Raw genomic sequence first — 27,798 nt, forward strand, 5'->3', positions numbered from 1 at the left:
AATGTTGAAAAATATTAAAAATTAAATTATGAAAAGTACATGGGTCAACACATGTATGTATAAATCAAACATGAGTGTCCATATGTAATATTTGCGAATAAAAATAAGTGTCCATATATAGTACCAGAAAATAAAAATGTGAAGTAATGATCTGAAAACAGTCCAAGAAAGACCCCTTGGATGAATCCAACCAGAGTCAATGGTGTAAAAAATATGAGTGACAACCCATACAGTATCCGCAAATACCCAATAATTGCGCTTACCGCAAGGCAAGCGAATACCAGCCTGTATCACGTCTTGGTGTGGAGAATCCAGATGGTGCTCTTAGACTGTATACATCGTAGCTGAAAGAATGTAATGAGGACACCAAACTTCCATCTCATGGACATGTAAATAAAAGGAAACTGGCCATAGTGTAATACTGCCAAACTAATTAAAGTTTAGAAAAGGTAGAAAATTTACACTAGTGCATAAAGATACAGCAGGAAAAAAGGGAACTTAGAGTGAACACTAGCAAACTCAGTAGTGAAGATGAGACCCCACACTCCGTGCAAATATTGCGCTTATCACGAGGCAAGCCAACAACAGCTTGTATTCAGTATTGGTTAACCACACTACGTGATCCACCACCAGGCAAATAATGCGCTTACCGCAAGGCAAGCCAACCACAGCTTATGTTCAATAGCAGTATGAGAGATCCATTGGCGTTCTGGACTGCTTGAGGCAGGAACCGGGGGATACAGCAGAGACTCCAAAATGACATCTCACAAGCATGTAAATAAAAAGGAACTGGCCATAGTGTAATACTGATAAAAACGATTTAATAGATAAAGGTAGAAAACTCATATGAGTATTTAAAAATACAGCAAACAGCCGGCCGGCATAGCGAGCACCCGTCCACACTGAAAATGGCGATGACGTCAGAGCGTCAACCTCCATATCTGTGCGACTTCAAAATAGTCCCTGCACTAATTTGGTCCCACTTTGATGCGACTTGAGGTCCATAGACCTCAAGAATACACAGACATTGCTTCAAGTCGCATCAAAATCACGTCAAAATACATGCGCTTTCCATGTCACAATAGGTGAAACCTAGTTTTTAGCCTGGGTTCAAACTTCAAAGCGGACATCCCTGCACAACTTCATTGCGGCTTGTATATGACTTCTTTACTAGACATGTGCATTCGTTTTCGTCCGAATTTCAGGTATTTCGTTATCATTTCAACAATGGAGATTTCATAATTTGCCACGTCACGAATGTTAATTCTCCATTACGAACGCTAGTTTACAAGACCGACTGCTTCTGGCTCGTCCTTGCTTCCGAGCATGCGTGTTTGTACTTTGGACTTTTGTCCGACGGACTTGTGTACACACGCTCGGAAAATCCGACAACAGACATTTGTCCGCGGAAAATTTTAAAACCTGCCATCCAACAATGGTCTGCGGAAAATCCGACAACAATTGTCAGATGGAGCATACAAACGGTCAGATTTTCCACCAACAGCCTGTCATCACACATTTCCCGTCGGAAAATCTGATCGTTTGTAAAAGGCTTTAATGAAAGCCCAATTTGTTCTGAAGAAGAAAACAAGATATAATCCACCTGGATACACAAACTAGTTGCGGTAATAAGTACAATTTTAAAAACACAGGTCAAAGTTGAAAAATTGTGTTCAGGTGTTGGCATTTGTTTTACCCTGAAGAGGTTATTTATGGTATGAAAACAGAACATTATACACTGTAACTGCCAAGAAGGTTCATTGTGTCCTGGATACTTTGGCATTACTGTAGTTGCCTTGTTGTATTGTTCTATGTGGATGAAACCTGCTGCTTTGAAAAAAAAAAATTAAAAAAGAAAAAAAAAACACAACAGAATATTGTAAAAACAACATTACAAATCTGATATGCATATATTTATAATTATTAATACATTTTCTTAGAATGTATTTAACCTAGGACCTTCACAACTGCCCCAGGGTTAAAAAAAACGAACAGGACAAATAAAGACAAGGAATACACAAATCTTTCTAAGTGAAGCCGGTTGTGTATTCCAGATACTCATCCCCCCCTCCATTGGTGTCTTTCAGTTTCATGCTCCATGTCCCTTCCATGGTGTCATCCTAGCTCCCCTCCTCTTTCACGCTCCCTGATCCGCTCTCATGCTCTTTAGATTATTAACTTCCTGAGCAACACAAACCAGTTCTACAACTTTCTGTCTGCCAGTCTCATCCAAAGCTCACAGATGATAGAGAGACAACAAGCAGGAAGGACAAGCTCATCACTAGATTTGAATCAGTGTACTTGGATGAAAGGATGGTGAGCCAGTATCTGCCTGAATGAAAGCATCTAGCAAAAAAAAAAAAAAATTGTCATAGCAATTGCAGTAAACAACATGAATCTCCATTAATGGTTTTTCAGACATATGTCTGTGTTAAGATCTTTATTACCATTTTTATCAGTATTTTTCCTGCCAATGTTCATTTTTGCATGTTTCCTGTGGTTTACTGTAATTTCAAGGCTGTGTTTTTCCCTGTGCATCCATGATGATGTACAAAGAGACACCCAAGTGGTGTCCCCCCAAGATGCCTCTACCAACGTTCGAAGGCTAGTTAGCCGTGCTGCAACATGGGCACCTCATTTGCCACTTAGGGTGACTCCCTGGTATTTACCAGGAGAAAGTGCCCTTCTTACCCCACTACAGATATCCCAACTGCAGACAGCCATAAAAGAAGTCACCAAGTCCATCGGCAGTATGTTATCAGGTGAGACACAGACTATGGTACAATGCTAAAATAGTTTTGGGACAATGTTTCCCAGCTTGTGGTTGCTTTCCCAATCTATTACCAAAACCAAAGATTAAAAAATGAGTCTGCTTCTTTTAAGCTGTTCTAATTACCAATTTAATAATTTTATTCAGCTTTTAACTAGAATTTTGGAAAACATGCCTCGCTGGCAAGCACTGAAGACTAAAGCCGCGTACACACGAGCGGAATGTCCGACAGAAAAAGTCAGACGGAAGCTTTTCATCGTCTATTCCGATCGTGTGTATGCCTCATCGGACTTTTTTTTTTTCGAAAACTCTGACGGACCTAGAAATGGAACATGTTCTAAATGTTTCCAACGGAACCAATTCCTATCGGGAAAACCGCTCGTCTGTATGCTGTTCCAACGGACCAAAAACGACGCATGCTCTGAAGCAAGTACGAGACGGAAGCTATTGGCTACTGGCTATTGAAATTCCTTTTTCTAGTCCCGTCGTACGTGTTGTACATCACTGCATTCTGGACAGTCGGACTTTGGTGTGACCGTGTGTAGGCAAGACAGTCCGTCGGAGTTCCGTCGGAGAAACCTTCAGAGTTTATTCCGACGGCAAAACCGGTCGTGTGTACGCCACATTTGGCTGGCCATACACTGGTAGATTGTCAAATAAGCATTTGTGCAAACATTCATACGAAAATTCTCAGTACATTTGACAGCTTGATGAATGCCATTTAAAAGTAGATCAAAATGTTGTTTGCTTTGAACTTTTTTGAGTGAATGGACTTTACTGAATGAAAACGACAATCAGCCCAGGTTCACACTGAGCTGCGGGAATGAAGCCGTTACGATTTCAGCTGAACTTGCACGATTTCACTCCCGCATATCAGTCCCGATTTTGGCTGCGATTTCACAGACATCTTTGCGGGTTTCTGCACAGATGTCACCCCGAAATCGCAAAAAGTAGTACAGAAACTACTTTTTGAAATCAGTGCGGCGCCGCAAATGCAGCGTCACACAGATAAGGACGGTGTTATTACCGGCAATTGCCGCCGATTTGACATGTCAAATCGCACCAATGTCAACCAGGGCTCACTGTTATGCCCCGTACACACGGTCGGACTTTATTTGGACATTCCGACGACAAAATCCTAGGATTTTTTCCGACGGATGTTGGCTCAAACTTGTCTTGCATACACGCGGTTGTTGTCGGAAAATCCGATCGTTCTGAACGTGCTGACGTAAAACACGTACGTCGGGACTATAAACGGGGCAGTAGCCAATAGCTTTCATCTCTTTATTTATTCTGAGCATGCGTGGCACTTTGTCCGTCAGATTTGTGTACACACGATCGGAATTTCCGACAACGGATTTTGTTGTTGGAAAATTTTATAGCCTGCTCTCCAACTTTGTGTGTCGGAAAATCCGATGGAAAATGTGTGATGGAGCCCATACACGGTCGGAATTTCTGACAACAAGGTCCTATCACACATTTTCCGTCGGAAAATCCGACCGTGTGTACGGGGCATTAGAAATCTGTTCTTTTAAGAGAAATTTTCCATTCTGCTCTTCTGGAATTTTTTGTCACCGCAGTCAAAAATGTACATGGATTTGACACCAGTAACGATTAGAAAATCAAACAAATGTTCTTAAAATTAGAACATTTTGAAAAAAAATCTACTAGTGCATGGCCAACTTTGAGCTGAGCTGTATGAAGTTCTTTATTCATTTGTAAATAGAATACGCAGCCTTGTTTAATAATATGAAGACAGGTTCACTCTTTTGGGCTCGGTTCACATTTGTGCGATGCGGGAACCAGTGCGATTCCTGTGCGGGTTCCCACATCGCACCTGAATTGCCGACGGTTCACACTGACATTTGCTGCGGGTGTCAATGTAAAGTTAATGACACCTCCAGATCGGTTCGCAGATCGCAGTGCAAACTGCGAAATGGTGCAGGAATCGGATCGCATGGGTGTGAACACCCATGCGATCCGATTCCAGTGTGGACCAAAAAAAGGGTCCTGCACCACTTTGGTGCAAATGCAATGCGATTTTAGCCATATAGTTTGTATGGCTGAATCTGCATTGCACAGACATCACATGTGATCTGCACAGCAATGCAGTGCGAATCACACGCGATGTCTGTGATCACACAAGTGTTAACCCAGCCTTAAACAGGATAAATTACGTTATCCTTTCCTACAGTAAATATGTATATCAGCAGCCCTATATAATTTGTTCTCCAACTGGTTCAAGGTCATTCTCCTGTGTGCAGTTTCTCAGAAATATATAAAACTGTAAAACATACTTACATATGCATATTTTAAGACAATGTAGCAAAATCTAAAGCAATGCACATTTTACAAATGGATTCATTTTCTAAGGTCCTATTGTGTGGTAAACCTGTGTCTGATAACATAAAAGAAATAGCTTTAGGAAAAAAAAAATGCAAATTTTGGGCATTTTTTGTACTAGGGTTTAGGCACGTTTAGCGTTCTTTTCTGCCAGAAAACTGCCATTAAAAACGCAAGACAGAAGGTTTTTTTTACTGCCTCTAAACGCTGAGCTTAAAATATGTCTCTAATGCCGTGTACACATGACCAGACTTTTCGTCGGACTGAACTCCGAAGACTTTTTGACGGAGTTCCAACGAAACGGACTTGCCTACACACGATCACACCAAAGTCCGATCGTTTGAACGTGATGACTTACGACCGGACTAGAATAAGGAAGTTCATAGTCAGTAGCCAATAGCTGCCCTTGCGTCCTTTTTTGTCTGTCGGACTAGCATACAGACAAACAGATTTTTTGATGGGACTGGAGTCTGTCGGAAACATTTGAAACATGTTCTATTTCTAAAGTCTGACAGATTTTTCGACAGAAAAGGTCCGATGAAGCCCTCACACGATCGAATTGTCCGACGGATTCGCTCCGTCGGACCAGTTCGGTCGAATAGTCCGGTCGCGTGTACACGGCATAAAAGTCCTATTTTGCATGAACACATAGGATGACATTAGCTGCTTCTACGGGCATAACGCTAAACTCCTCTAGAAGCAGTGTTTTTATTTTAAGCTACTGTGCATGGACCCCAAATATACAAATTGTAATATAAAATGAAAGCTTTAACCCTGGTTCACACCAAATGCAACATTGAAATCCTGCTACTTCAGCGCGATTTCAAAGCCGTCAGTCAGTGCGATGTCATGTGCGGCTTTCCTATATCTGTGCAAATGCATGCACAGATGTCTATGCAAGTCACACATGAAATCGCCAAAAATAGTGCAGGAACCTTTTTAAAATCGCTGCAAGTCGAATCGCACCGATTTGAAAGGTTCCATAGGCAGGGTACGTCTTGTCATGTGATTTTAAACTGTCAGATCACATGATAAGTTGCAGCGATGTGAACGGGGGCTTATTCTATAAACGGCAGGTAGCACATGTGAAGAATGTGTTTGTATCTTGCAGTTCGTAGACGGGAAGGACCATTACTCCTGAATCGTGATATGAATAGATATTGTCGCTCTGTCTGGGGTGATCCCTCGCTTTCCAATTATAAAAGGTGAGCCAAAGTTTCTGCTATTTTATTCTGCCTTTTTTGTCAAAGCAATGAATTACCATCCCTTTTAGCAACAAAAAAATAAATAAACATAAACAGGGCCCAGTTTATCATTGGGCACAGTACGTCTGTGCCCATAGGGGGCAGAAGCAAACAGTCATATTGTCCCTGTATCAATATTGACAAGACATTTTATTTAAATAGTCATCTCATGTAAGTTCACATACACATTATTATAATATTTTAAGCCAGGTTAGGACCAGAAAAACAGGTAACTGTTTTGCATGATGCGAGCAGAGGGAATGCCAAAATTTGTTTGTGCCTACAGGCTCTAGTAATGGAAATTTGGCCCTGACTGTACACATAAATTTTACACTTCAAATACAACATGTGTATACAAGGAAATTATTTTCAACTGCCGTTTTACTGCACCTAAAATGTTAATAATTATTCACATAATCCAATAATGCAGTGCCTTGAAAAAGTATTCATACCCCTTGACATTTTCCACATTTTCTCATGTTACAACCAAAAACGCAAATGTATATTATTGGGATTTTATGTGATAGACCAACACAAAGTGGCATATAATTGTGAAGTGGAAGGAAAATGATAAATGGTTTTCAAAATATTTTACAAATAAATATCTGAAAAGTGTGGCGTGCATTTGTATTCAGCCCCCTTTACTCTGATACCCCTAACTAAAATCTAGTGGAATAATTGTTTTCAGACATCACCTAATTAGTAAAAAGAGTTCACATGCGTGTAATTTAATCTCAGTATAAATACAACTGTTCTGTGAGGCCCTCAGAGGTTTGTTAGAAAACCTTAGTGAACAAACAGCATCACGAAGGCCAAATAACACACCAGACAGGTCAGGGATAAAGTTGTGGAGAAGTATAAAGCAGGATTAGGTTATAAAAAATTATCCCAAGCTTTGAACATCTCACGGAGCACTGTTCAATCCATCATCTGAAAATGGAAAGAGTATGTCACAACTGCAAACCTACCAAGACTTGGCCGTCCACCTAAACTGACAGGCTGGGCAAGGCATTAATCAGAGAAGCATCCAAGAGGCCCATGGTAACTCTGGAGGAGCTGCTCAGGTGGGAGAATCTGTCCACAGGACAACTATTAGTCGTGCACTCCACAAATCTGGCCCTTATGGAAGAGTGGCAAGAAGAAAGCCACTGTTGAAAGAAAGCCATAAAAAGTCCCATTTGCATTTTGCGAGAAGCCATGTGGGGGACACAGCAAAAATTGTGGAAGAAGGTGCTCTGGTCAGATGAGTCCAAAATTGAACTTTTTGGCCTAAAAGAAAAACGCTATGTGTGGCGGAAAACAAACACTGCACATTACCCTGAACACACCATCCCCACCGTGAAACATGGTGGTGGCAGCATGATGTTGTGTGGATGCTTTTCTTCAGCAGGGACAGGGAAGCTGGTCAGGGTTGATGGGAAGATGGATGGAGCCAAATACAGGGCAATCGTAGTAGAAAATCTGTTATGCCGCGTACACACGGTCGGACTTTTCGTCTACAAAAGTCCGACAGCCTGTCCGACAGACTTCCTGCGGACTTTCGGCGGACTTGCAGCAGACTTTCTAACGAACGGACTTGCCTACACACGACCACACAAAAGTCCGACGGATTCGTACGTGATGACGTACACCGGACTAAAATAAGGAAGTTCATAGCCAGTAGCCAATAGCTGCCCTAGCATGGGTTTTTGTCCGTCGGACTAGCACACAGACGAGCGGATTTCGGGGTCCGTCGTAGTTACGACGTAAAGATTTGAAGCATGTTTCAAATCTAAAGTCCGTCGGATTTGAGGCTGAAAAAGTCTGCTGAAAGTCCGGAGAAGCCCACACACGATCGGATTACCAGCCAGCTTTAGTCCGTCGGCGTCCGTTGGACTTTTGTAGACGAAAAGTCCGACCGTGTGTACGCGGCATTAGAGTCTGCAGAATACTTGAGACGGGGCGGAGGTTCACCTTCCAGAAGGATAACGACCCTAAACATACAGCCAGAGCTACAATGAAATGGTTTAGGTCAAAGCATATTCATGTGTTGGAATGGCTCAGTCAAAGTCCAGACCTAAATCCAATCAAGAATCTGTGGGAAGACTTGAAAATTGCTTTTCACAGATGATCTCCATCCAATCTGACAGAGCTTGTGCTATTTTGCGAAGAAGAATGGGCAAACATTTTACTCTCTAGATGTGCTTAAAGCTGTAATTGCAGAAAAAGGTGGTTCTACAAAGTATTGACTCGGGGGGGCTGAATACAAATGCACGCCACACTTTTCACATATTAGTTTGTAAAAAATCTTGAAAACCATTTATCATTTTCCTTCCACTTCACAATTATGTGCCACTTTGTGTTGGCCTATCACATAAAATCCCAATAAAAAACATTTACATTTTTGGTAGTAGCATGATAAAATGTGGAAAATTTCAAGGGATATGAATACTTTTTCAAGGTACTGTAAGTAAAGCTACATGCTGGATATGCAGCAAATATGTTCTATTTCTTGTATAAAGCTAGTACTTGCTCTTGTTTTGTACTATGGTCTAGACTAGACTGACAGTTGACATATAATCTGTTTCTACGGGCAACAAGCATTTCAATGTAATTTTTATATAAATAATAAACCTGATAACTAGAATGTCTCATTTAATGTGCTACTTCTGATTGTGTATGTTTCTTTCTCAGGTGTGGATCTCGAGACAGCTCTTACCATGGAGAAAGATGTCTAGATGTCTTGGTATGGGTGTTTGAGTGTTAATACTATAGCACTGATACTATCAGCTGGAATGTTAATATCACATGCCTTAATATATCTATGTTTTTAGATACCAGAATCCCATCTCTATGGATATGAAGTGTGGCCAATGAATGGGACAGAACCAATTTATAAAATACCAGATGGGTCTGGTGTTTCCGATACAGATTTCTTGCTGTATGTGAAGGTGGCCCAGACAGAAAAATGTGCGTTAAAGGTAAGAAATGCCGGGGTCAGGAGTGCATAATGCACATAGTGCAGGGGTCAGGAGTGCCTAACGCACAGATCGCCAGAGTTAGGAGTGTGTAATGCACAGAGTGCAAGGTTCAGGAGTACAAAACCAGTACATATCAAAACTCACCCCCTTCCCCAGTACACAGCTTTGCCCCCCAAGTATGGATCTCCTCATTACAGATTCCCCCTACCCCTTAGTACAGCTCCCTGCAATACTGATGCCCCCCCTCACCCAATACAGTCTCTCCCCTCCATGAAACACACTCACCAAGTTAAAGTGAGACGAAGTCCTCCCTCAGAGGTGTAATGTGACTGGAGCCAGAGGAGGAACTAAGGAAAGCTTCATTCTCTCTGAACTGCAGCTGCCTCTGTTTAGACCTGACCGGCAAAAGGTCCAGCAGTTGCAGTGCTTTGGTTGCACACAAACTTTCAGCACTAGATCCTGTACTACAGATGCTCTGGGGGGGAATGGACCCCCTTATCTACGCCCTTGTGAGTGTCAAATTCCTGGTGGAGAAATGCAGTTGCTACATCCCTTGCATGGATTTTCAGAAAGCCAGCCTTATCTCTGTTTTAACAAGACCTAGCAGGTATGGGGTCTTGTGTAGTCACCAGAAACACGGAGGGCCCATTCTCACACCACGTTCAAAACACACAGGGTGTGCAATCTGCTGCGGGTGTCAATGTGTTCCTAACGACACCCCAAATGCAGATCGCAAACATAGTACGTTTGCCTGCACAGGATCGCACGGTACCACAGTATCATGCAATCCTGTTGCAGAGCTTTTTAAAAGTAGTGCGTGCATCCAGTGCAATTTCATCCCATTCAAATGAATGGGTTGAAAATCGCACCGCACTGAATTACACAGAAACATGGTCTGCGTTCCTGTGCGATTCAAGTGTGAACTGACCCTGAGAGATGTAAAAATATAAACTTTTTTGTTGTTTCATTCTTCAGCATCTGTAAATATATATATATATATATATATATATATATATATATATATATATATATATATTAGTTTTGGGTGGACTGACCTTTAAAAAAATTTACAGCTTAATTACTATAATGGCATTGTTTAACAAGAAGGTCTTGTAATTACAAATTAAACTTGCATTTTTTTCAGACTTGTCACTTATAATGTACTGAATAAACTACAACAAATATATTTAAGGACATAACTGAAAAATCTTATTTGCTATAAGAGATCATACAAAATCCAACAACTTGCACTAAGTCACTGCTTGTCATAAAAACTCTGCACTAATAAGATGACAAATAATTATAGTTGCTTGGGGACTCCCAGACCTTCAAGTGCAGTAACACAAACCAACCAATTCCCCCAGCTATTTAAATTATGTGATAGAAAAAAGCAAATGCATCCTTGCTGATCACAAAACATCTTATATAGCTCCCTCTAGAGTGCATCTGTATTTACTGCCTCGGCACAGGTCTGATCTGTTTGGCTTGTGTACAACCTAATTCTGTTCTGTTGCCAATTTTAAAATGTGACAATGCAAAAACGTATTTTAACCCTGCTTTGTAAATGGGGTACATTAATAGAGCTCTTACTTATTTACTTAATACAGGTACTTATACAGCGCTGTCAATTTTTATGCAGTGCTTTACATATATATATTGTACATTCACATCAGTCTCTGCCCTCCCTCAAGGAGCTTACAATCTAAGGTCCCTAACTCACATTTATACATATACATACTAGGGCCAATTTAGACAGGAGCCAATTAACCTACCAGTATATCTTTGGAGTGTGGGAGGAAACCGGAGTACCCAGAGGAAACTACTTGATATAACTACTTCTACTTTGTTGTGAGCCATGTCATTTTTGTGTTCTATTTTCCAGCCCATAGTTATTGCTTATGCGTCGTACTGTCAGCTGGACCACATAGGTCGTCCTATTGCTGGAATCATTGTGTTCTGCCCAAAGCGCCTTCGAGAGGGAGTATTCCAGCATCATCACATTGTACAGGTATGGCAGCCACAGCCGACCACTTTCAAAAAGTTCTCAGTAAATTTCCACAGTTTGTATCTTAAAGCCTAAATTTACATACAAAAAAAAATCAGTAGAAATCATCCTCCTCTGGTGCGGCATCAAGTGTCCACCAGTTCCTACTTTCAGAGAAGTCATACTACAGCTTCTGTGAATGAAAGAGGATCTATGAATAGAGGAGACAGCTCTTTCAATCATCCACCCATCCTCTATTTAGATCTGGTTTCATTCACAGAAACTGCATCAAACACTTCTATGAATGGAGAAGCTGTGTGGACATAGTTGGGCACTCTTGATAAGTGCAAGTGACAGTTCCTCAGTTCCATTAACCATACGATGGAAGATTATGGTGGCTGGAGTATGGAAGGCATTATAGGGCGGAAGATTTCTACTGAACTAACACAAGGAAAACATCACACTGTATTATTGTCCCTTGTGCTTGTTTTGTATTTTTTCTTGTAGGTACACTAATGCCGCGTACACACAATCAGATTTTCCGACAACAAATGGTGGATGTGAGCTTGTTGGCGGAAAGTCCGACCATGTGTATGCTCCATCAAACATTTGTTTCCGCCAATGAATGTTGGCTAACAGGTTCTCAAATTTTCCACCAACAAATGTTTGTTGTCAGACCTTCCGATCGTGTGTACACAAGTCCGTCGGACAAAAGTCCACGCATGCTCGGAATGAAGTACGAGCTGGAAGCGCTCGATCTTGTAAAACTAGCGTTTGTAATGGAGATATCACATACATCTTGTACGTCACTACGTTCGTAATTGTTGGCCAACATTTGTGTGACCGTGCGTATGCAAGACAAGTTGAAGCCAACATCCTTCGAACAAAAATCCACGGTTTTGGTGTCGGAAAGTCCGATCGTGTGTACGGGGCATTAGGCTTTAAATGGCCACATAGCCCCAACCACAGCTACTTTATGTCTCTAACAGCCAAGCACAGATACTTAAATGATAAGCTCACCTTTTAAAAACATAAAAATAAATGCAAATTTTTTTGCTGGTAAAAAAAAAAATGTGCATTTACTACTTTTTTTTTTAGGAGCCTGGAAAGAATTGCACCCAGGATCAGAAGATTTCTGGTGCCATGCAGGTCTCCTACAGACTGTCAGTGTAAGCTGTGTGCTCGTACATCGTACGGGCAGGCAGTTTCACACTGACAGGAAGAATCAATGAACTACCACAACGCTCAACAGTGCCCCCGTAGTTTATTGAGAACTACAAACCGACAGCCGCAAAGGCTGTCAGTAGTTGTAGTCCATTTATTTACAGAACACTGTGAAGGAATGACGCAGCCTTGTGGGCGGAGCCCCGCACAGGCACTCTCTTTTCAGAAAGTGACAGCTAGTACGGGGAACTTCTCCCCATACTGCTGTCACAGCGAGAGCTCGGATTGCCAAGCCGCTTTGGGAACATGTTACAGGTTCCACCCTAAAAATGGGTGGAACCTGTAACATGTTCCCTAAGCTAAACTTATCCTTTAAAGTGGAACTGTACTCCCCTTCTATCCAGAGCTGCAGTCTCCCACATCTCTCCGCCAGCCACTGTTATCTCTGGTCAGATTGTCTTCCGGGCAGGGCTTTTTTTCAGTGGGAACGCGGGGGAACGCAGTTCCGGCACCTCCAGCACTGAATGTATGTAATAGCATGGGGTGTGCCAGAGGTTCTATTGACGTTGGCTGCTGGGCGATCTATTGTCACTGGTGGGGATCTGATTTTGTGTGAGGGTCTATTGTTGCTAATGGGAAATCTATTGTTGCTGGGGGGTCTTATGTTGCTGGAAGGGATCTACTGTTGAGGGAGAGGTCTATTTTTACTGGCTGCTGGATGATCTATTGATGCTGGCTGCTGGGAGATCTGTTGTTGCTGCTGGGGGCGCGTCTAATGTTGCTTGGGTGGATATTTTGTTACTGGGTGTGATATTTTGTTGTTGCTAGTTCAGTGTTGCTGCAGGGAATCTATTGTTGTTGGGGTGGAGTCCATTGTTATTGGGGTGGTCTTTTGTTGTGTGGGGATCTATTGCTGGGATTCTATTGTTGCTGGCTGCAGGGGATCTATATTACTGCTTTTCTTTTTATCCTTAACATGTTCCATACAAATGATTTAGCACCACAAAATGATACTTGGTTCTGTATTCTCTAAATGGGGCAGTACTGGTAAGTGGGTAGGGGGTGGAATCAAGGGACGTTGGTCAGAGGTGGGTAGGGGCAGAGACAAGTGCTGACTCAGACGGGGGGGAGTTCCTGCACCTATTCTCCGAGAAAAAAAGCCCTGCTTCCGGGTACCGATCTTCAGCCATTTCCATTGGCCTGGCTGGGATTATGTCATTCCGTGCATGCACTGGAGTTCATTCATCTTGGCACTGTTGAAATTTGTACCCTGAGCTGCGAGTGCATGGAACTTTAATGCATGGAGAGACATCATGTCTCTTCTGCATTAAAATCCTGCCTGTTTTTAATAAAGTTTCACTTTAAGTTTAACCACCTGCTGACCGTAGGACGTCCATGGATGTCCTGGGTTTGTGGGTGTATATCTGAATGATGCCTGCAGCTAGAGACATCATTCAGATGTCAGCCGCTTGATCGTTCTTACGGGCAGCGAGAGGGGATGTCCCCCCCTCCTGCCGCCCTCTGGTGCTTCCTCCGACTCACCTCTGCGATCGGTGAATCGGAGAGCGGATCTGCCGACCCCGGATGTTGATCATAGAGATTTCTCACACTTTTTTTTTTTCACACTTTATCCTATGGAGGAAAAAAAATCAGGTGGGAATGCCAGCAATTGACGCTGCTATATCCTCTGTGAATAAAAGTTTGACTTGTCCGGCAGACAATGCTCAAATGCTTAGGGATCCAATGGATAAAAAGTTGGAATTACTATTAAAAAACATTTTTTTCTCTGGTAGGTTGAGTGTTTCAGCCTGCGCTGACAGTAATTGGTCAATCCTTGAGAGACCAGTTTAAATGAACAATATCCAGTTCAGTACATCTCTGCATACATTTTTCCATGTTTAATTCCGTTAATAATGGTTCAATTACAGAAAAATACTTTTTGATCTCCCAAAAATCCATTAAAGTGGATGTAATCCCTCACATATACCCAGTGAAATGAACAGCCTCAGATGATACACAGAGATGAAACAAATCTCCCTACATAAGTTTTATATGTATATCTGTTGTCTTCGGCTTTATATACTGTTTAAAAAGTGCACATCCTGTTAGAATTTTCACTTCCTCATTCAGCAGTAGCAGTGTAGTGTTGGATTACACTGGGAGGCAGCTGATTGAAGGAAAGGCTTCTCCCCCCCCCCTCCACATAGGCAGAGACTTTCAGAGCTGTGCTGTGAGTAGAGCAGCTTTCTGCTAATCTATTTATAGCACCCACCCTGGCACAAAATTCAGGCTGGTTTTATCACGTGTCGGAGAACTTGTCAGAAGTTATCATGCTGATAATAGAAGAACAGAGCAGGAGACAGCTACGAGACATAGTGCTTTGAAGAGAGATAAGAAAACACTGCAGATATATGTGCCCAGCTCAAATTTCATGAATCAGGTTTACATCCACTTTAAGCTCCTTACTTCTTGTTTGAGCTGACAATAGGATGCTGATGCGACACTGAAATGCCATGAAGTGTTGTCAGCCTTACCTGAGTTCTCCCCTGTTGAACTACAGAGCACCTTCCCCTACCCTTATTTCCACAACATAAGGGGGAGGTGTCCTGTAGTTCAGCTGAGAAGAATTCAAGCAGGGCTGACTTTAGTGCAGCGGGGGCAACTTTTTGAGATGGGAAAGAGGGACATCTTTTAGCAAAGGTATGTGGGCATAGGACACACCCCTGCCATGCCCCTTAAAGGAAAATTGTACAAAAAAAAAGATTAATTAAACCCATGTGCATTTTTTTCCCACTACAATTCCTTTTGCTGGCTTTTGACATTTACAAATGCAGCAATTTAGAAATGGGATGAAAGGTTTAGCCCTGGGGAACAGTTTTTGAAAGTTAAATAGTGCATTTTATGCAGTGGTGTATTTAGGTTTTGTGCTGCCCTAGGCCTGACTAAATGCGGGCGCCCCCTAATTTAAATCACACACCTCTTCCTGTCAAGGCCACACCCCTTACTGTTTAAGACCCGCCCTGTCATCTGTAAACCATACCCCTTCAGTGCCTTTTATCAGTGCAGCTTAAGAATGTGGCCTCATTAGTGGCTGTCAGTGCCCATCAGTGCAGCACTGCCTCATCGGTGCCCAGCCCAATGGTGCAGCTTCTCAGTGGCCATCAGTGCAGCCTATCAGTGCCCATCAGTGTAGCATATATCATAAAGCGGAGTTCCACCCAAACATGGAAGCTCTGCTTATCTGCTTCCTCCCCCCTCCGGTGCCACATTTGGCACCTTTCAGGGGGGAGGGGGGGACCGGGTACCTGTTTTTGACAGGTACCCTTTCCCACTTCCAGGAGACCGTGCCATCCCTTGGAAGTTCGGCCCTCCTCCTCCTTCCTCTGCCGCCAGGCCATTCAGAAAGCGCAGCTTTCTTTGCACATGTGCAGTATGGAATCAACTATGTAGTTTCACTGCCGGTTTCCCTTAACATGTACGGTGGCGGCAGCACCCGAGAGCTGATCCAAAAATCAGCTGGGGTGCTGACATCACAGTCTCCCTGGACCAATAAGTGTCCTAATATTAAAAGTCAGCAACTACAGTATTTGTAGCTGCTGACTTTTAATTTTTTCATGGGGTTGGACCTCCTCTTTAATGAGTATGCATTGATTTCAGCATGCATTGAGAACTTTGCAAATGCTGAAATGAATGCAAACTCAGTAAACAGTCCTCATTCAGTGAAAGTTCATGTACTACAAAGTTTGCATTGATTTCAGCATGTGCAAAGTGCTCCATGCATGCTATAATCAATGCAAACTTTGCAATACATGAACTTTCACTGAATGAGGACTGTTTACTGAGTTTTCAGCACCAATCACTTTATTGCAACAAGATCTGTATATTAATTTCCATATTAAGCACTTATATGTGATTGGCTGCTTCGCACACATTACAAAAGTTTTGCAGTCAGGAGCTGTGTGGGGGATTTGTGACCACAAGGAGTGAGGGGAATCAGAGAGCAATGTATGACTGCATGGAGGGGGGTGGGGGTAATGTATGACTGCATGGAGGGGGTGGGGGTAATGTATGACTGCATGGAGGGGGGTGGGGGTAGTGTATGACTGCATGTAGGGGGTGGGGGTAATGTATGACTGCATGGAGGGGGGTGGTAATGTATGACTGCATGGAGGGGGGTGGGGGTAGTGTATGACTGCATGGAGGGGGGTGGGGGTAATGTATGACTGCATGGAGGGGGTGGTAATGTATGACTGCATGGAGGGGGGTGGGGGTAATGTATGACTGCATGGAGGGGGGTGGGGGTAATGTATGACTGCATGGAGGGGGGTGGGGGTAATGTATGACTGCATGGAGGGGGTGGGGGTAGTGTATGACTGCATGTAGGGGGGTAGGGGTAATGTATGACTGCATGGAGGGGGGTGGTAATGTATGACTGCATGGAGGGGGGTGGGGGTAGTGTATGACTGCATGGAGGGGGGTGGGGGTAATGTATGACTGCATAGAGGGGGTGGTAATGTATGACTGCATGGAGGGGGGTGGGGGTAATGTATGACTGCATGGAGGGGGGGTGGTAATGTATGACTGCATGGAGGGGGGTGGTGGTAATGTATGACTGCATGGAGGGGGGTGGTAATGTATGACTGCATGGAGGGGGTGGTAATGTATGACTGCATGGAGGGGGGTGGTAATGTATGACTGCATGAAGGGGGGTGGGGTTTAATGTATGACTGCATGAAGGTGGGTGGGGTTTAATGTATGACTGCATGAAGGTGGGTGGGGTTTAATGTATGACTGCATGGAGGGGGGTGGGGGTAATGTATGACTGCATGGAGGGGGGTGGGGGTAATGTATGACTGCATGGAGGGGGTGGGGATAATGTATGACTGCATGGAGGGGGGTGGGGGTAATGTATGACTGCATGGAGGGGGTGGGGGTAATGTATGACTGCATGGAGGGGGGTGGGGGTAATGTATGACTGCATGGAGGGGGTGGGGGTAATGTATGACTGCATGGAGGGGGTGGGGATAATGTATGACTGCATGGAGGGGGGTGGGGGTAATGTATGACTGCATGGAGGGGGTGGGGGTAATGTATGACTGCATGGAGGGGGGTGGGGGTAATGTATGACTGCATGGAGGGGGGTGGGGGTAATGTATGACTGCATGGAGGGGGTGGGGGTAATGTATGACTGCATGGAGGGGGTGGGGTAATGTATGACTGCATGAAGGGGGGTGGAGTTTAATGTATGACTGCATGGAGGGGGAACACTGACTACTTGGAGAGCATTCTATGTATGGGGGAGGATGGATATACATTTACCTGATCAGAGGAGTATCCTGAGAGCTCAGCATTGTCCTACCTGCAGTGGGATGAGCCATCTCTGGATCTCTTCCTCGATTCTGGGCCATCCCGATCCTTCCAGTGATAATTAGGGAGGTGAGGATATTCTCCGCCTCCTCTTCGATAGACCCCGCCTCGGACCCGGGAGACGATGCAGAGTAGAACGCTGCACGGAGGAGGGTGGGCGGAGCATAAGGTTCCGCCTCCGCCAGTCAGGTTGCGCCCCCCCCGCCCCCTCTCGGCCAAGCACGGCATATACTTACTGCCCATACTAGTTACACGTGCCCCACTATAGCAAGCCGGCCGCTGTATTTGTGCGGGACGCGGCCGCGGGAGCCGAGGCTCGGAAAGACGGGTCGGGGGGGGGGGGGGGGCGGTTTTTGCCGCCCCCCTCAAAGTGCCGCCCTAGGCCTGGGCCTTGTCGGCCTAGGCCAAGAAACAGCACTGATTTTATGTACAACTATATAGATCAGACCAAAATGAGGGACAAATGAGGAGGAAAAAAGGACAGAGGGACTTTGTTCCAAATCAGGGACAGTCCCTTGAAATCAGGCACAGTTGGGACCCAGGAGCAATTAAGGGCACACGGGCGCTGCCCCCTTTATCCACGCCACCCGCGTATATGGGTAATTGATAGATTAATGCATGAATCTATCCACGGCCACTGTGGCCACCCCCTATTCATGCATCCGGCCCCTTTCAAGACACCAGGCGCTTGAATTACAGTGGTGGAGGTGTATTTTTGAAGCACCTGATTAGAGCCATAGGCTCTAATAGGCTTCAAAATAGGGTGGACTCGGAGCCAGTGGTGTATTTAAGTTTTGTGCTGCCCTAGGCCTGACTAAACCCATGCACCCCTAATTTAAATATGACCCGCCCCTTCTTGTCAAGGCCACACCCCTTTGAGTTTAAGTCCCGCCCTGTCATCCGTAAACCACATACCTTTCCATTTTAGGCTCCATCTTTTCATCTTAGAGCTCCACCTCTTCCTCTCTCTACATTAAAAGTGGGTACCAAGTGTAGCCTCATCACTGCCCTTCAATGCAGCCTCATCAGTGCCCATCAATGCAGCCTCACCGGTCCCCATCAATGCAGCCTCACCAGTGCCCATCAATGCAGCTTTACCGGTGCCCATCAATGCAGTCTTACTGGTGCCCATCAATGCAGCCTCACCGGTGCCCATCAATGCAGTCTTACTGGTGCCCATCAATGCAGCCTCACCAGTGCCCATCAATGCAGCCTCGCCGATGCCCACCAATGCAGTTTCACTGGTGCCCATCAGCGCAGCCTCACCGGTGCCCATCAATGCAGCCTCACTGGTGCCCATCAATGCAGCCTTACCAGTGCCCATCAGGGCAGTCTCGCCAGTACACATCAGCACAGCCTCACCAGTGCCCATCAGCGCAGCTTCAACAGTACCCGTCAATGCAGCCTCATCAGTGCCTGTCAATGCAGCCTCATCAGTGCCTATCAATGCAGCCTCATCAGTGCAGGTTATCAGTGGCCATCAGTGCGGCCTCATCAGTGCCCATCACTGTAGCAAACCAGTGCAGCTTAAGAGTGCCGCCTAATCAGTGGGAATCAGTGCAGCCTTAACCTCTTTAGAGCCCTTTAACACTGAAAGCGCCCGGGCATCATCGGTAAAGTGGCGCTATTTTTAGCACAGCTTTACCGTCGTTTTAGCGGTGCTATTCAGCCAATAGCGGGACAGTTTTAACCCTCGCTAGCGGCTGAAAAGGGGTTAAATCCGCCAGCAAAGCGGCACTGTGAGTCGTTTTAACCCTTTTTTCGGCCGCTAGTGGGAGTTAAATGCGCCCTGCTAACGGCCAAAATCCCCTGCAAAAATGACGGTAGATCGCTGATAAAAATATCGGCGTTTTAACAGCGATGGCGCCAACACCCCAGTGTGAAAGGGATCTTAGTGAAAGTTCATGTACTGCAAAGTTTGCAGTACATGAACTTTCACTGAAGGTGGACTGTTTAATGAGTTTGTAGCAAAGGCAAAGGCAGGGGCGGACTGACCATCGGGCAGTTCGGACGCTGACCGAGGGCCCGTGGCCAGTAGGGGGCCCCATGGCAGCTTCCACTTCGGGACCCGATCTACCCGTCAGCTAGCTGTGATTGACGGGCTGATCGGGTCTCTGCTCACTGCTAAGAGACTGCAGTGTATACACACACCTCGTGATGCGCTCCTCCTCCTCCCCGCCGGCCCCTCCTTCCCTCCCGTCCACCCCAGGTGCTTGTATCTGTCATCACCTCGGACGGACAGAAAAGAGGAGGGGCCGGCGAGGAGGAGGAGGAGCGCATCACGAGAGGTCTGTATACAGCCGCTTCCCGCGCTACTCTGCATGTAGGAAGGAAAGTGCAGCAGCTTGTACCACGTGCTGCTATTAGAAAGTTGCTGCACAGCTTCCCACCCACAGTGTCCCCCTGTGCCCCCCACCTCCCCACAGTGTCCCACAGTGTCCCCCTGTGCCCCCCACCTCCCCACAGTGTCCTCCTGTGCCCCCCACCTCCCCACAGTGTCCCCCTGTGCCCCCCACCTCCCCACAGTGTCCCCCTGTGCCTCCCCACAGTGTCCTCCTGTGCCCCCCACCTCCCCACAGTGTCCTCCTGTGCCCCCCACCTCCCCACAGTGCCCCCCTGTGTGCCCTCCACCCCCACAGTGACCCCCTGTGCCCCCCACCTCCCCACAGTGACCCCCACCTCCCCACAGTGTCTCCCTGTGCCCCCCACCTCCCCACAGTGACCCCCACCTCCCCACAGTGTCCCCCTGTGCCCCCACAGTGTCCCCCTGTGCCCCCCACCTCCCCACAGTGTCCTCCTGTGCCCCCCACCTCCCCACAGTGCCCCCTGTGCCCTCCACCCCCCACAGTGACCCCCTGTGCCCCCCACCTCCCCACAGTGACCCCCACCTCCCCACAGTGTCCCCCTGTGCCCCACAGTGCCCCCCACCTCCCCACAGTGCCCCCCTGTGTGCCCTCCACCCCCACAGTGACCCCCTGTGCCCCCCACCTCCCCACAGTGACCCCCACCTCCCCACAGTGTCCCCCTGTGCCCCCCCACCTCCCCACAGTGACCCCCACCTCCCCACAGTGTCCCCCTGTGCCCCCACAGTGTCCCCCTGTGCCCCCCACCTCCCCACAGTGACCCCCTGTGCCCCCACCTCCCCACAGTTCCCCCCTGTGCTCCCCACAGTGCCCTCCACCTCCCCACAGTGTCCCCCTGTACCCCCCACCTCCCCACAGTGTCCTCCTGTGCCCCCCACCTCCCCACAGTGCCCCCCTGTGTGCCCTCCACCCCCACAGTGACCCCCTGTGCCCCCCACCTCCCCACAGTGTCCCCCTGTGTCCCCCACCTCCCCAGAGTGACCCCCACCTCCCCACAGTGTCCCCCTGTGCCCCCCACCTCCCCACAGTGATCCCCTGTGCCCCCCCACCTCCCCACAGTGTCCCCATGTGCCCCCCACCTCCCCACAGTGCCCCCTTGTGCCCCCCACCTCCCCCCTCTCCACAGTGCCCCCCTGTGCCCCCCACCTCCCCACAGTGTCCCCCTGTGCCCCCCCACCTCCCCACAGTGCCCCCCTGTGCCCTCACCTCCCCACAGTGCCCCCCTGTGCCCCCCCACCTCCCCACAGTGTCCCCATGTGCCCCCCACAGTGCCCCCTTGTGCCCCCCACCTCCCCCCTCTCCACAGTGCCCCCCTGTGCCCTCCACCTCCCCACAGTGTCCCCCTGTGCCCCCCCACCTTCCCACAGTGTCCCCCTGTGCCCTCCACCTCCCCACAGTGTCCCCCTGTGCACTCCACCTCCCCACAGTGCCCCCCTGTGCCCTCCACACCCCCACAGTGTCCCCCTGTGCCCTCCACCTCCCCACAGTGTCCCCCTGTGCCCCCACCTCCCCACAGTGCCCCCCTGTGCCCCCCACAGTGCCCCCCTGTGCCCTCCACCTCCCCCCTCCCCCACAGTGCCCCCCCTGTGCCCTCCACCCCCCCCCACAGTGCCCCCCTGTGCCCTCACCTCCCCACAGTGCCCCCTTGTGCCCTCCACCCCCCCAGTGTCCCCCTGTGCCCTCCACCTCCCCACAGTGTCCCCCTGTGCCCCCACCTCCCCACAGTGTCCCCCTGTGCCCCCCACCTCCCCACAGTGCCCCCCTGTGCCCTCCACCTCCCCCCCACAGTGCCCTCCACCCCCCCACAGTGTCCCCCTGTGCCCCCCACCTCCCCACAGTGTCCCCCTGTGCCCTCCACCTCCCCACAGTATCTCCCTGTGCCCTTCACCCCCCACAGTGTCCCCCTGTGTTTTCCATCCCCCCCCCCATGGTGTCTCCCTGTGCCACTCACACACAGTGTCCCCCTGTGCCCTCCACCCACCTACAGTGTCCCCCTGTGCCCTCCAACCCCCCCCCATGGTGTCTCCCTGTGTCCTCCACCCCCACTGTGTCGCCTTCCCCCCTGATGGCTACCCTGAAAGACACTGTGTTAAGTCTGGAGGATCCCAGTGCTCTACTGTGTGCCCTGTGTTTTGGTTTGTGCCCTGCTATTTGCCCTACTGCGTGCCCCATGGCCTGTGATGTGCCCTGCTAGTGTACCCCCTTATGTGCCCTACTCTGTGCCCCTTGCCCTGTGATGTGCCTTGTGATGTGCCCTGCTGTGTACCGCCTGTTGTGCTCTACTGTGTGCCCTGTAATGTGCTCTGTGTGCCCCATGCCCTGGGATGTGTGCCCTGATGTGTACCGCCTGTGTCCTGTTCCCAAGGATGTGCCCTACTGTGTGCCCTGCTGTGTGCCCTACTATTTGCCACATGCCCTGTGATGTGCAGCACGCTCCCTGCTGTGTATCTCCTGATGTGCTCTGTGATGTGCCCCGCTGTGTACCCACTGATGTGCCCTGTACCCTCTGTGATGCACCATGCTGTGCTCAATAATGTGCCCTGATGTGTACAGCATAATAAACCCTGCTGGGTGCCCCATTATGTGTCCTGTGATGTGCCCTACTGTGTGCCCCATGCCCTGTGCCCCATGATGTGCCCCGTGCTCTGCAGTGTGCCATGTGATGTGCCTTACTGTGTGCCCCATGTAAGTGGGGCTTTGTGTAGGTGCGGCTTGCATGTGGGCGGAGACACAGGGGGCCCCATGATCTTCTATTGCCCGGGGGCCCCATGAGTTGTCAGTCCGCCCCTGGGCAAAGGATCACTTTATTGCAGCATCATGATCTGTAAATTCATTTCCATATTGAGCACAGATTAGCTGCAATAAAGTGATCCCATGCATGTGCTAAATAGAAGAGTAATAGAAATGTACTTTACTTTACCTGCTGTCCTGGCTAGAGGGTAGGGGGTTCCCCTCCGTGCTTCTCTCTCTCTCCTCCTCCTCCTCCTGGTCCTGTCATCAGACAGACCCCGCCCCTGGCTGGGGAGACGAGCGGAGCAAAAGAGGGCCGAACAGAGGAGGGTAGAGGGCGGAGCTTTAGGCTCCACCCCCGCCCGTCCGAATGACATGCAGCCAGACACCGGCCGCTTATGGGGACACGAGCAGCTTCCCCCACGGCCAAGCACGCCATCACACCACAGCAAACCCTGCATTTGTGCGGGAGAAGGCCGCGGGATACGGGAGGCGGGTGGGGGGGCGGCTGTTTCGCCGCCCCCCCGCAAAGTGCCACCCTAGGCCTGGGCCTTGTTGGCCTAGGCCTAAATACAGCACTGCTCGGAGCACAGAGCATTGCGTTTGGAGCCCACCCAGGTGTGTTAAAAAAGCAAATGAATATTCCCTTTTCCAACAATAAATGGCCTCTCCCCCAATCAGGAAGCGCAGGTCTGTTACACGTTTCCCGATTGGCTGAAAGGTCAGGTGATCCTAATGGACGCCTAGGAGGAGTGGAGGAGACGCAAGAGAAGAGGACACAGGAGACGCTGCCAGATGATCCCCTCCGATCCCCGATGTGCCCGCCAATCCCCAATGTGCCCGCCGATTCCAGCCGCTGATGGGGTAAGTGCTGGTGAACCGGCAGACAACGGGGGGGGTGTGGTTGTTTGCCGCCCCTTCCCAAACAAAAAACCACCAGCCGCCACTGTTGGGAGCTATGGTACTGTAAGTGGGCACTACAACTTTAATTTGACGAACCCAGTCAACGGTTATTTTCCACTACTTGAATCGTTTTCACGCAACAAAACCCAGGGAAATGCGTGTGTATTGCAGAGATGTACTGAATGTGTTTTTTTTCGCCCGGATCTGCTCTTTAAAAATTTAGTTCCAGGTGAATGACTTCCTTTCTTCAGCAACAAGTCAGTGCTAAGCAGGACTAAACCAGGTAAAAAAAAAAAGTTAAGCTTCCATGATCCTACATGAGCTGTGCCTTCAATCAGCATGATGCATAGACGATGGGGGATGGGAGGGTTGTACTTGTACTGTAGCAGTTTTCCAATTACAAGGAAAGTAGGTAACATATTAACTGATTGTATTAAGTGATTTGCTCACTTCAAAACACTATCCTGCTCTTTAATTAGTCTGGCGCTCCTCCACTTAAGGGACTGCACAGCAAAATGTAATACGTTTATCATGTAAAATAAGCAGGATAATTACTGGTGTATGTGATAGCTTTTGTGGGTTTTATGCATTTTGTCTTCCATGTGGTATCCTTGCAGCTAAATCTTACTGTGTATCCCACATCAGGTGTCTCTGCATGAGATCCTTCATGCTCTGGGATTCTCCAGCAGCCTCTTCGAGAAATGGATAGACTGCAGTTTTTCACAATATGGTAATGTTGATCCTCTGTCATTTCTATTCCATACATGTCCTGCAAACAGATACATTGTATAATGAAAGCATAACTCCACTTTTATGTTCACTGGGTTTGTCATTCTGTACAGCCAATGTTGTGAAGTACACCATTCAGCCAGGCAGGGAACACAGGTAGGCTAGGTTTAGAAGGTTGTCTGCAGTCGGATTACTTTTTACAAGCGTTTGACAGAAAAAATTTGTACCGCCCTTCAACTGGAAATCTAAAAGAGCTCATATTTCCTGAATAAACAATTCATCTTATATATTCAGATTCCTGCGTTGCTTATAAACTCTTCATTGAACAATGAATCATCATTATCCCTATCCAGCAAGCAGGTAGTTGACCTGTGAAGTAGTAATGCTAAACTAGCAGAGTGATCTCAAACATGGATGGACAAATGACCGATCCTTTGGTAGATAAGCTAAGTGGTTAGCACTAGGGCTGTTGGTTCAAATCCCAACCATAGCACTACCTACCTGGAGTTTACATGTTCTCCCTGTGCCTGCGTGGGTTTCCTCTGGATACTCCTCCCCCCACCCCCAAGACATACTGGTAGGTTAATTGAATCCTGTCTAAATTGGCCCTAGTATGTGTATGTATAAATGTGAGTTAGGGACCTTACATTGTAAGCTCCTTGAGAGCAGGGACTGATGTGAATGTACAATATACACTCACCAGCCATTTTATTAGGTGCACCTTGCTAGTACTAGGTTGGATCCCCTTTTGCCTTCAGAACTGCCTTAATTCTTCGTGGCATAGATTCAACAAGGTATTGAAAAAATAGAATTTGGTCAATATTGACATGGCATCACCCTGTTGCTGCAGATTTGTCGACTGCACATCCATGATGCGAGTCTCCCATTCCATCACATCCCAAAGGTGCTCTATTGAACTGAGATCTGGTGACTGTGGAGGCCATTGGAGTACAGTGAACTCAATGTCATGTTCGAGAAACCAATTTGAGATGATTTTTGAGCTTTGTGACATTGTGCATGGAAGTAGCCTTTAGAAGATTGGTAAACTGTAGTCATAGGGTTGGGCGCATCAGCAACAATACTCAGGCAGGCCGCAGCATTTAAACAATGCTCAATTGGTACTCAGGGGCCCAAAGTGTGGCAAGAAAATATCCCCCACACCATTATACCAGTAGTGTATTTAGGTTTTGTGCTGCCCTAGGCCTGGCTAAACGCGTGCACCCCTAATTTAAATATGACCCACCCCTTCCTGTCAAGGCCACACTCCTTGCTGTTTAAGACCCGCCCTGAAATTTTTGAATGGAGACACTAGTTCAGAGGGCCTCGGGGGGGGGCAATGGATTCCCTTAATTTGCATAGATTTCCTCTCACTTCCTGTTTGGCTATGGGGCAGGAAGTGAACAGAAATCTCTGCAAAGGGACAGGGATGGTAAAAAATAAACTGACAGCGGCTATAACACTCCCTTACTCTATCCAAAATGAAGTGTTGCCTATAGTTCTATTCTAAGCACAAATTTCTGATAATTTTATGGAGAAGACTAAGAAGATATAACCATGGCAATGGTGCAGCAGAAAACATATAGCACAGTGAGCAAGGTTTGTGGTCCAGGATGATAGGACAGTCAAAATTAGAAGCGGTGCCCCCCCAGTTGCGGAATCCTGGCCGCCCGCATACCGGTAGCAGCGCGGCCGCTTTATGGGGCGCTAGACTAAATTTGCCTCTCAGCCCAGTCCACCCCATAAGACTGGCGCTACACTAACAGCGTAGCTCAAGCTGGCAGGGACTCTTTCCGTGCTGCCCCCCTGCAAAGTGCTGCCCTAGGCCTGGGCCTTGTCGGCCTATGCCAGGATACAGCGTTGCCACCAGCCCAAACAGTTGATACAAGGCAAGATGGATCTATGCTTTCATGTTGTTTACACCAAGTTCTGACCCTACCATCTGAATGTCTCAGCTAAATCCAAGACTCATTAGAGCAGGCAACGTTTTTCCAATCTTCTTTCCAATTTTGGTGAGCCTGTGCGAATTGTAGTTTCCTGTTCTTAGCTGAAAGGAGTGGCACCCAGTGTGGTCTTCTGCTGCTGTAGCCCAATTGCTTCAAGGTTCGATGTATTGTGCTTTCAGAGATGGTATTCTGCATACCTTGGTTGTAACGAGTGGTTATTTGAGTTACTGTTGCCTTTCTATATCTCAAACTCTGCCTATTCTCCTCTAACCTCTGACATCAACAAGGCATTTTCGTCCAAACAACTGCCGCTCACTGGATACTTTCTCTTTTTCAAACCATTCTCTGTAAACCCTAGAGATGGTTGTGCATGAAAATTCCAGTAGATCAGCAGTTTTTGAAATACTCAGGCCAGCTTGTCTGGCACCAACAACCATGCCATGTTCAAAGTCACTTAAATCCCCTTTCTTCCCCATTCTGATGCTTGGTTTGAACTTCAGCAAGTCATTTTCACCACGTCTAGATGCCTAAATGCATTGAGGTGCTGCCATGTGATCGGCTGATTAGCAATTTGGTTGTGCCTGAAAATTCCAGTAGATCAGCAGTTTTTAAAATACTCAGACCAGCTTGTCTGGCACCAACAACCATGCCACATTCAAAGTCAATTAAATCCCCTTTTTTCCTCATTCTCATGCTTGGTTTGAACTTCAGCAAGTCATCTTCACCACATCTAGATGCCTAAATGCCTAAAAGTGGCCGGTAAGTCTATATGTAAAGTGCTGGGTAAATTGACAGCTCTATATAAGTACCTGTAATAATAGAAATTTAGCAGTTTGCCTGGAGTTCCATTATTGGTTATTTGTGTACACATAATTGCTAGTAAAACATATGCAATCATAGACTTTTATTTTGGTAATGTGAAGGAAGCACAAGGCATTTGATAAGAACCAGTCAGTAGTAAATTATCTAACCAAAAAAAAACCCATGTGTATACCAAACGTATAAGCAATCTATGGGGCATATTTGTTTCCATGAGGGGAACAGGCTATCTGTTTAATGACTTTGGGTTATGCACTGAATGTCTCCAGCCTAACCAGTGGATTTTTTATCTGGCTTCTTTGTTGTACTGAATTTCTCTGTAGCAACTACAACATATGCACAGCCGAGTTCGGATAACAAACTGAAGTTGGCACTTTGGACAACTGCCTCTAAATGTTTACAGGTCTTAATATTTGTAGACTTCAGATTTAATTTCCCAGTATTAACTGCTTAAAAAACACTGTTGAACTTCCACCACA

At 47.1% G+C, this 27,798-nt stretch overlaps 1 protein-coding gene across 1 annotated transcript in view; it reads left to right on the forward strand.

Annotated features, from left to right (window-relative positions):
- Window positions 1-1,627: 1,627 nt before the first annotated feature.
- The window catches only part of CIROP (ciliated left-right organizer metallopeptidase), a 44,276-nt gene continuing 18,105 nt past the window's right edge, over window positions 1,628-27,798 (forward strand). Inside the window, exons 1-6 of the mRNA XM_073632339.1 lie at window positions 1,628-2,762; window positions 6,225-6,318; window positions 9,031-9,082; window positions 9,171-9,317; window positions 11,200-11,325; window positions 24,474-24,558. Coding sequence (XP_073488440.1) covers window positions 2,423-2,762; window positions 6,225-6,318; window positions 9,031-9,082; window positions 9,171-9,317; window positions 11,200-11,325; window positions 24,474-24,558 — 844 coding nt within the window. The 5' untranslated portion in view covers window positions 1,628-2,422. The remainder of the gene's footprint in view (window positions 2,763-6,224; window positions 6,319-9,030; window positions 9,083-9,170; window positions 9,318-11,199; window positions 11,326-24,473; window positions 24,559-27,798) is intronic.

Source organism: Aquarana catesbeiana, linkage group LG01 (genome assembly GCF_042186555.1).
Source record: "Aquarana catesbeiana isolate 2022-GZ linkage group LG01, ASM4218655v1, whole genome shotgun sequence".
Lineage (NCBI taxonomy): Eukaryota > Metazoa > Chordata > Amphibia > Anura > Ranidae > Aquarana > Aquarana catesbeiana.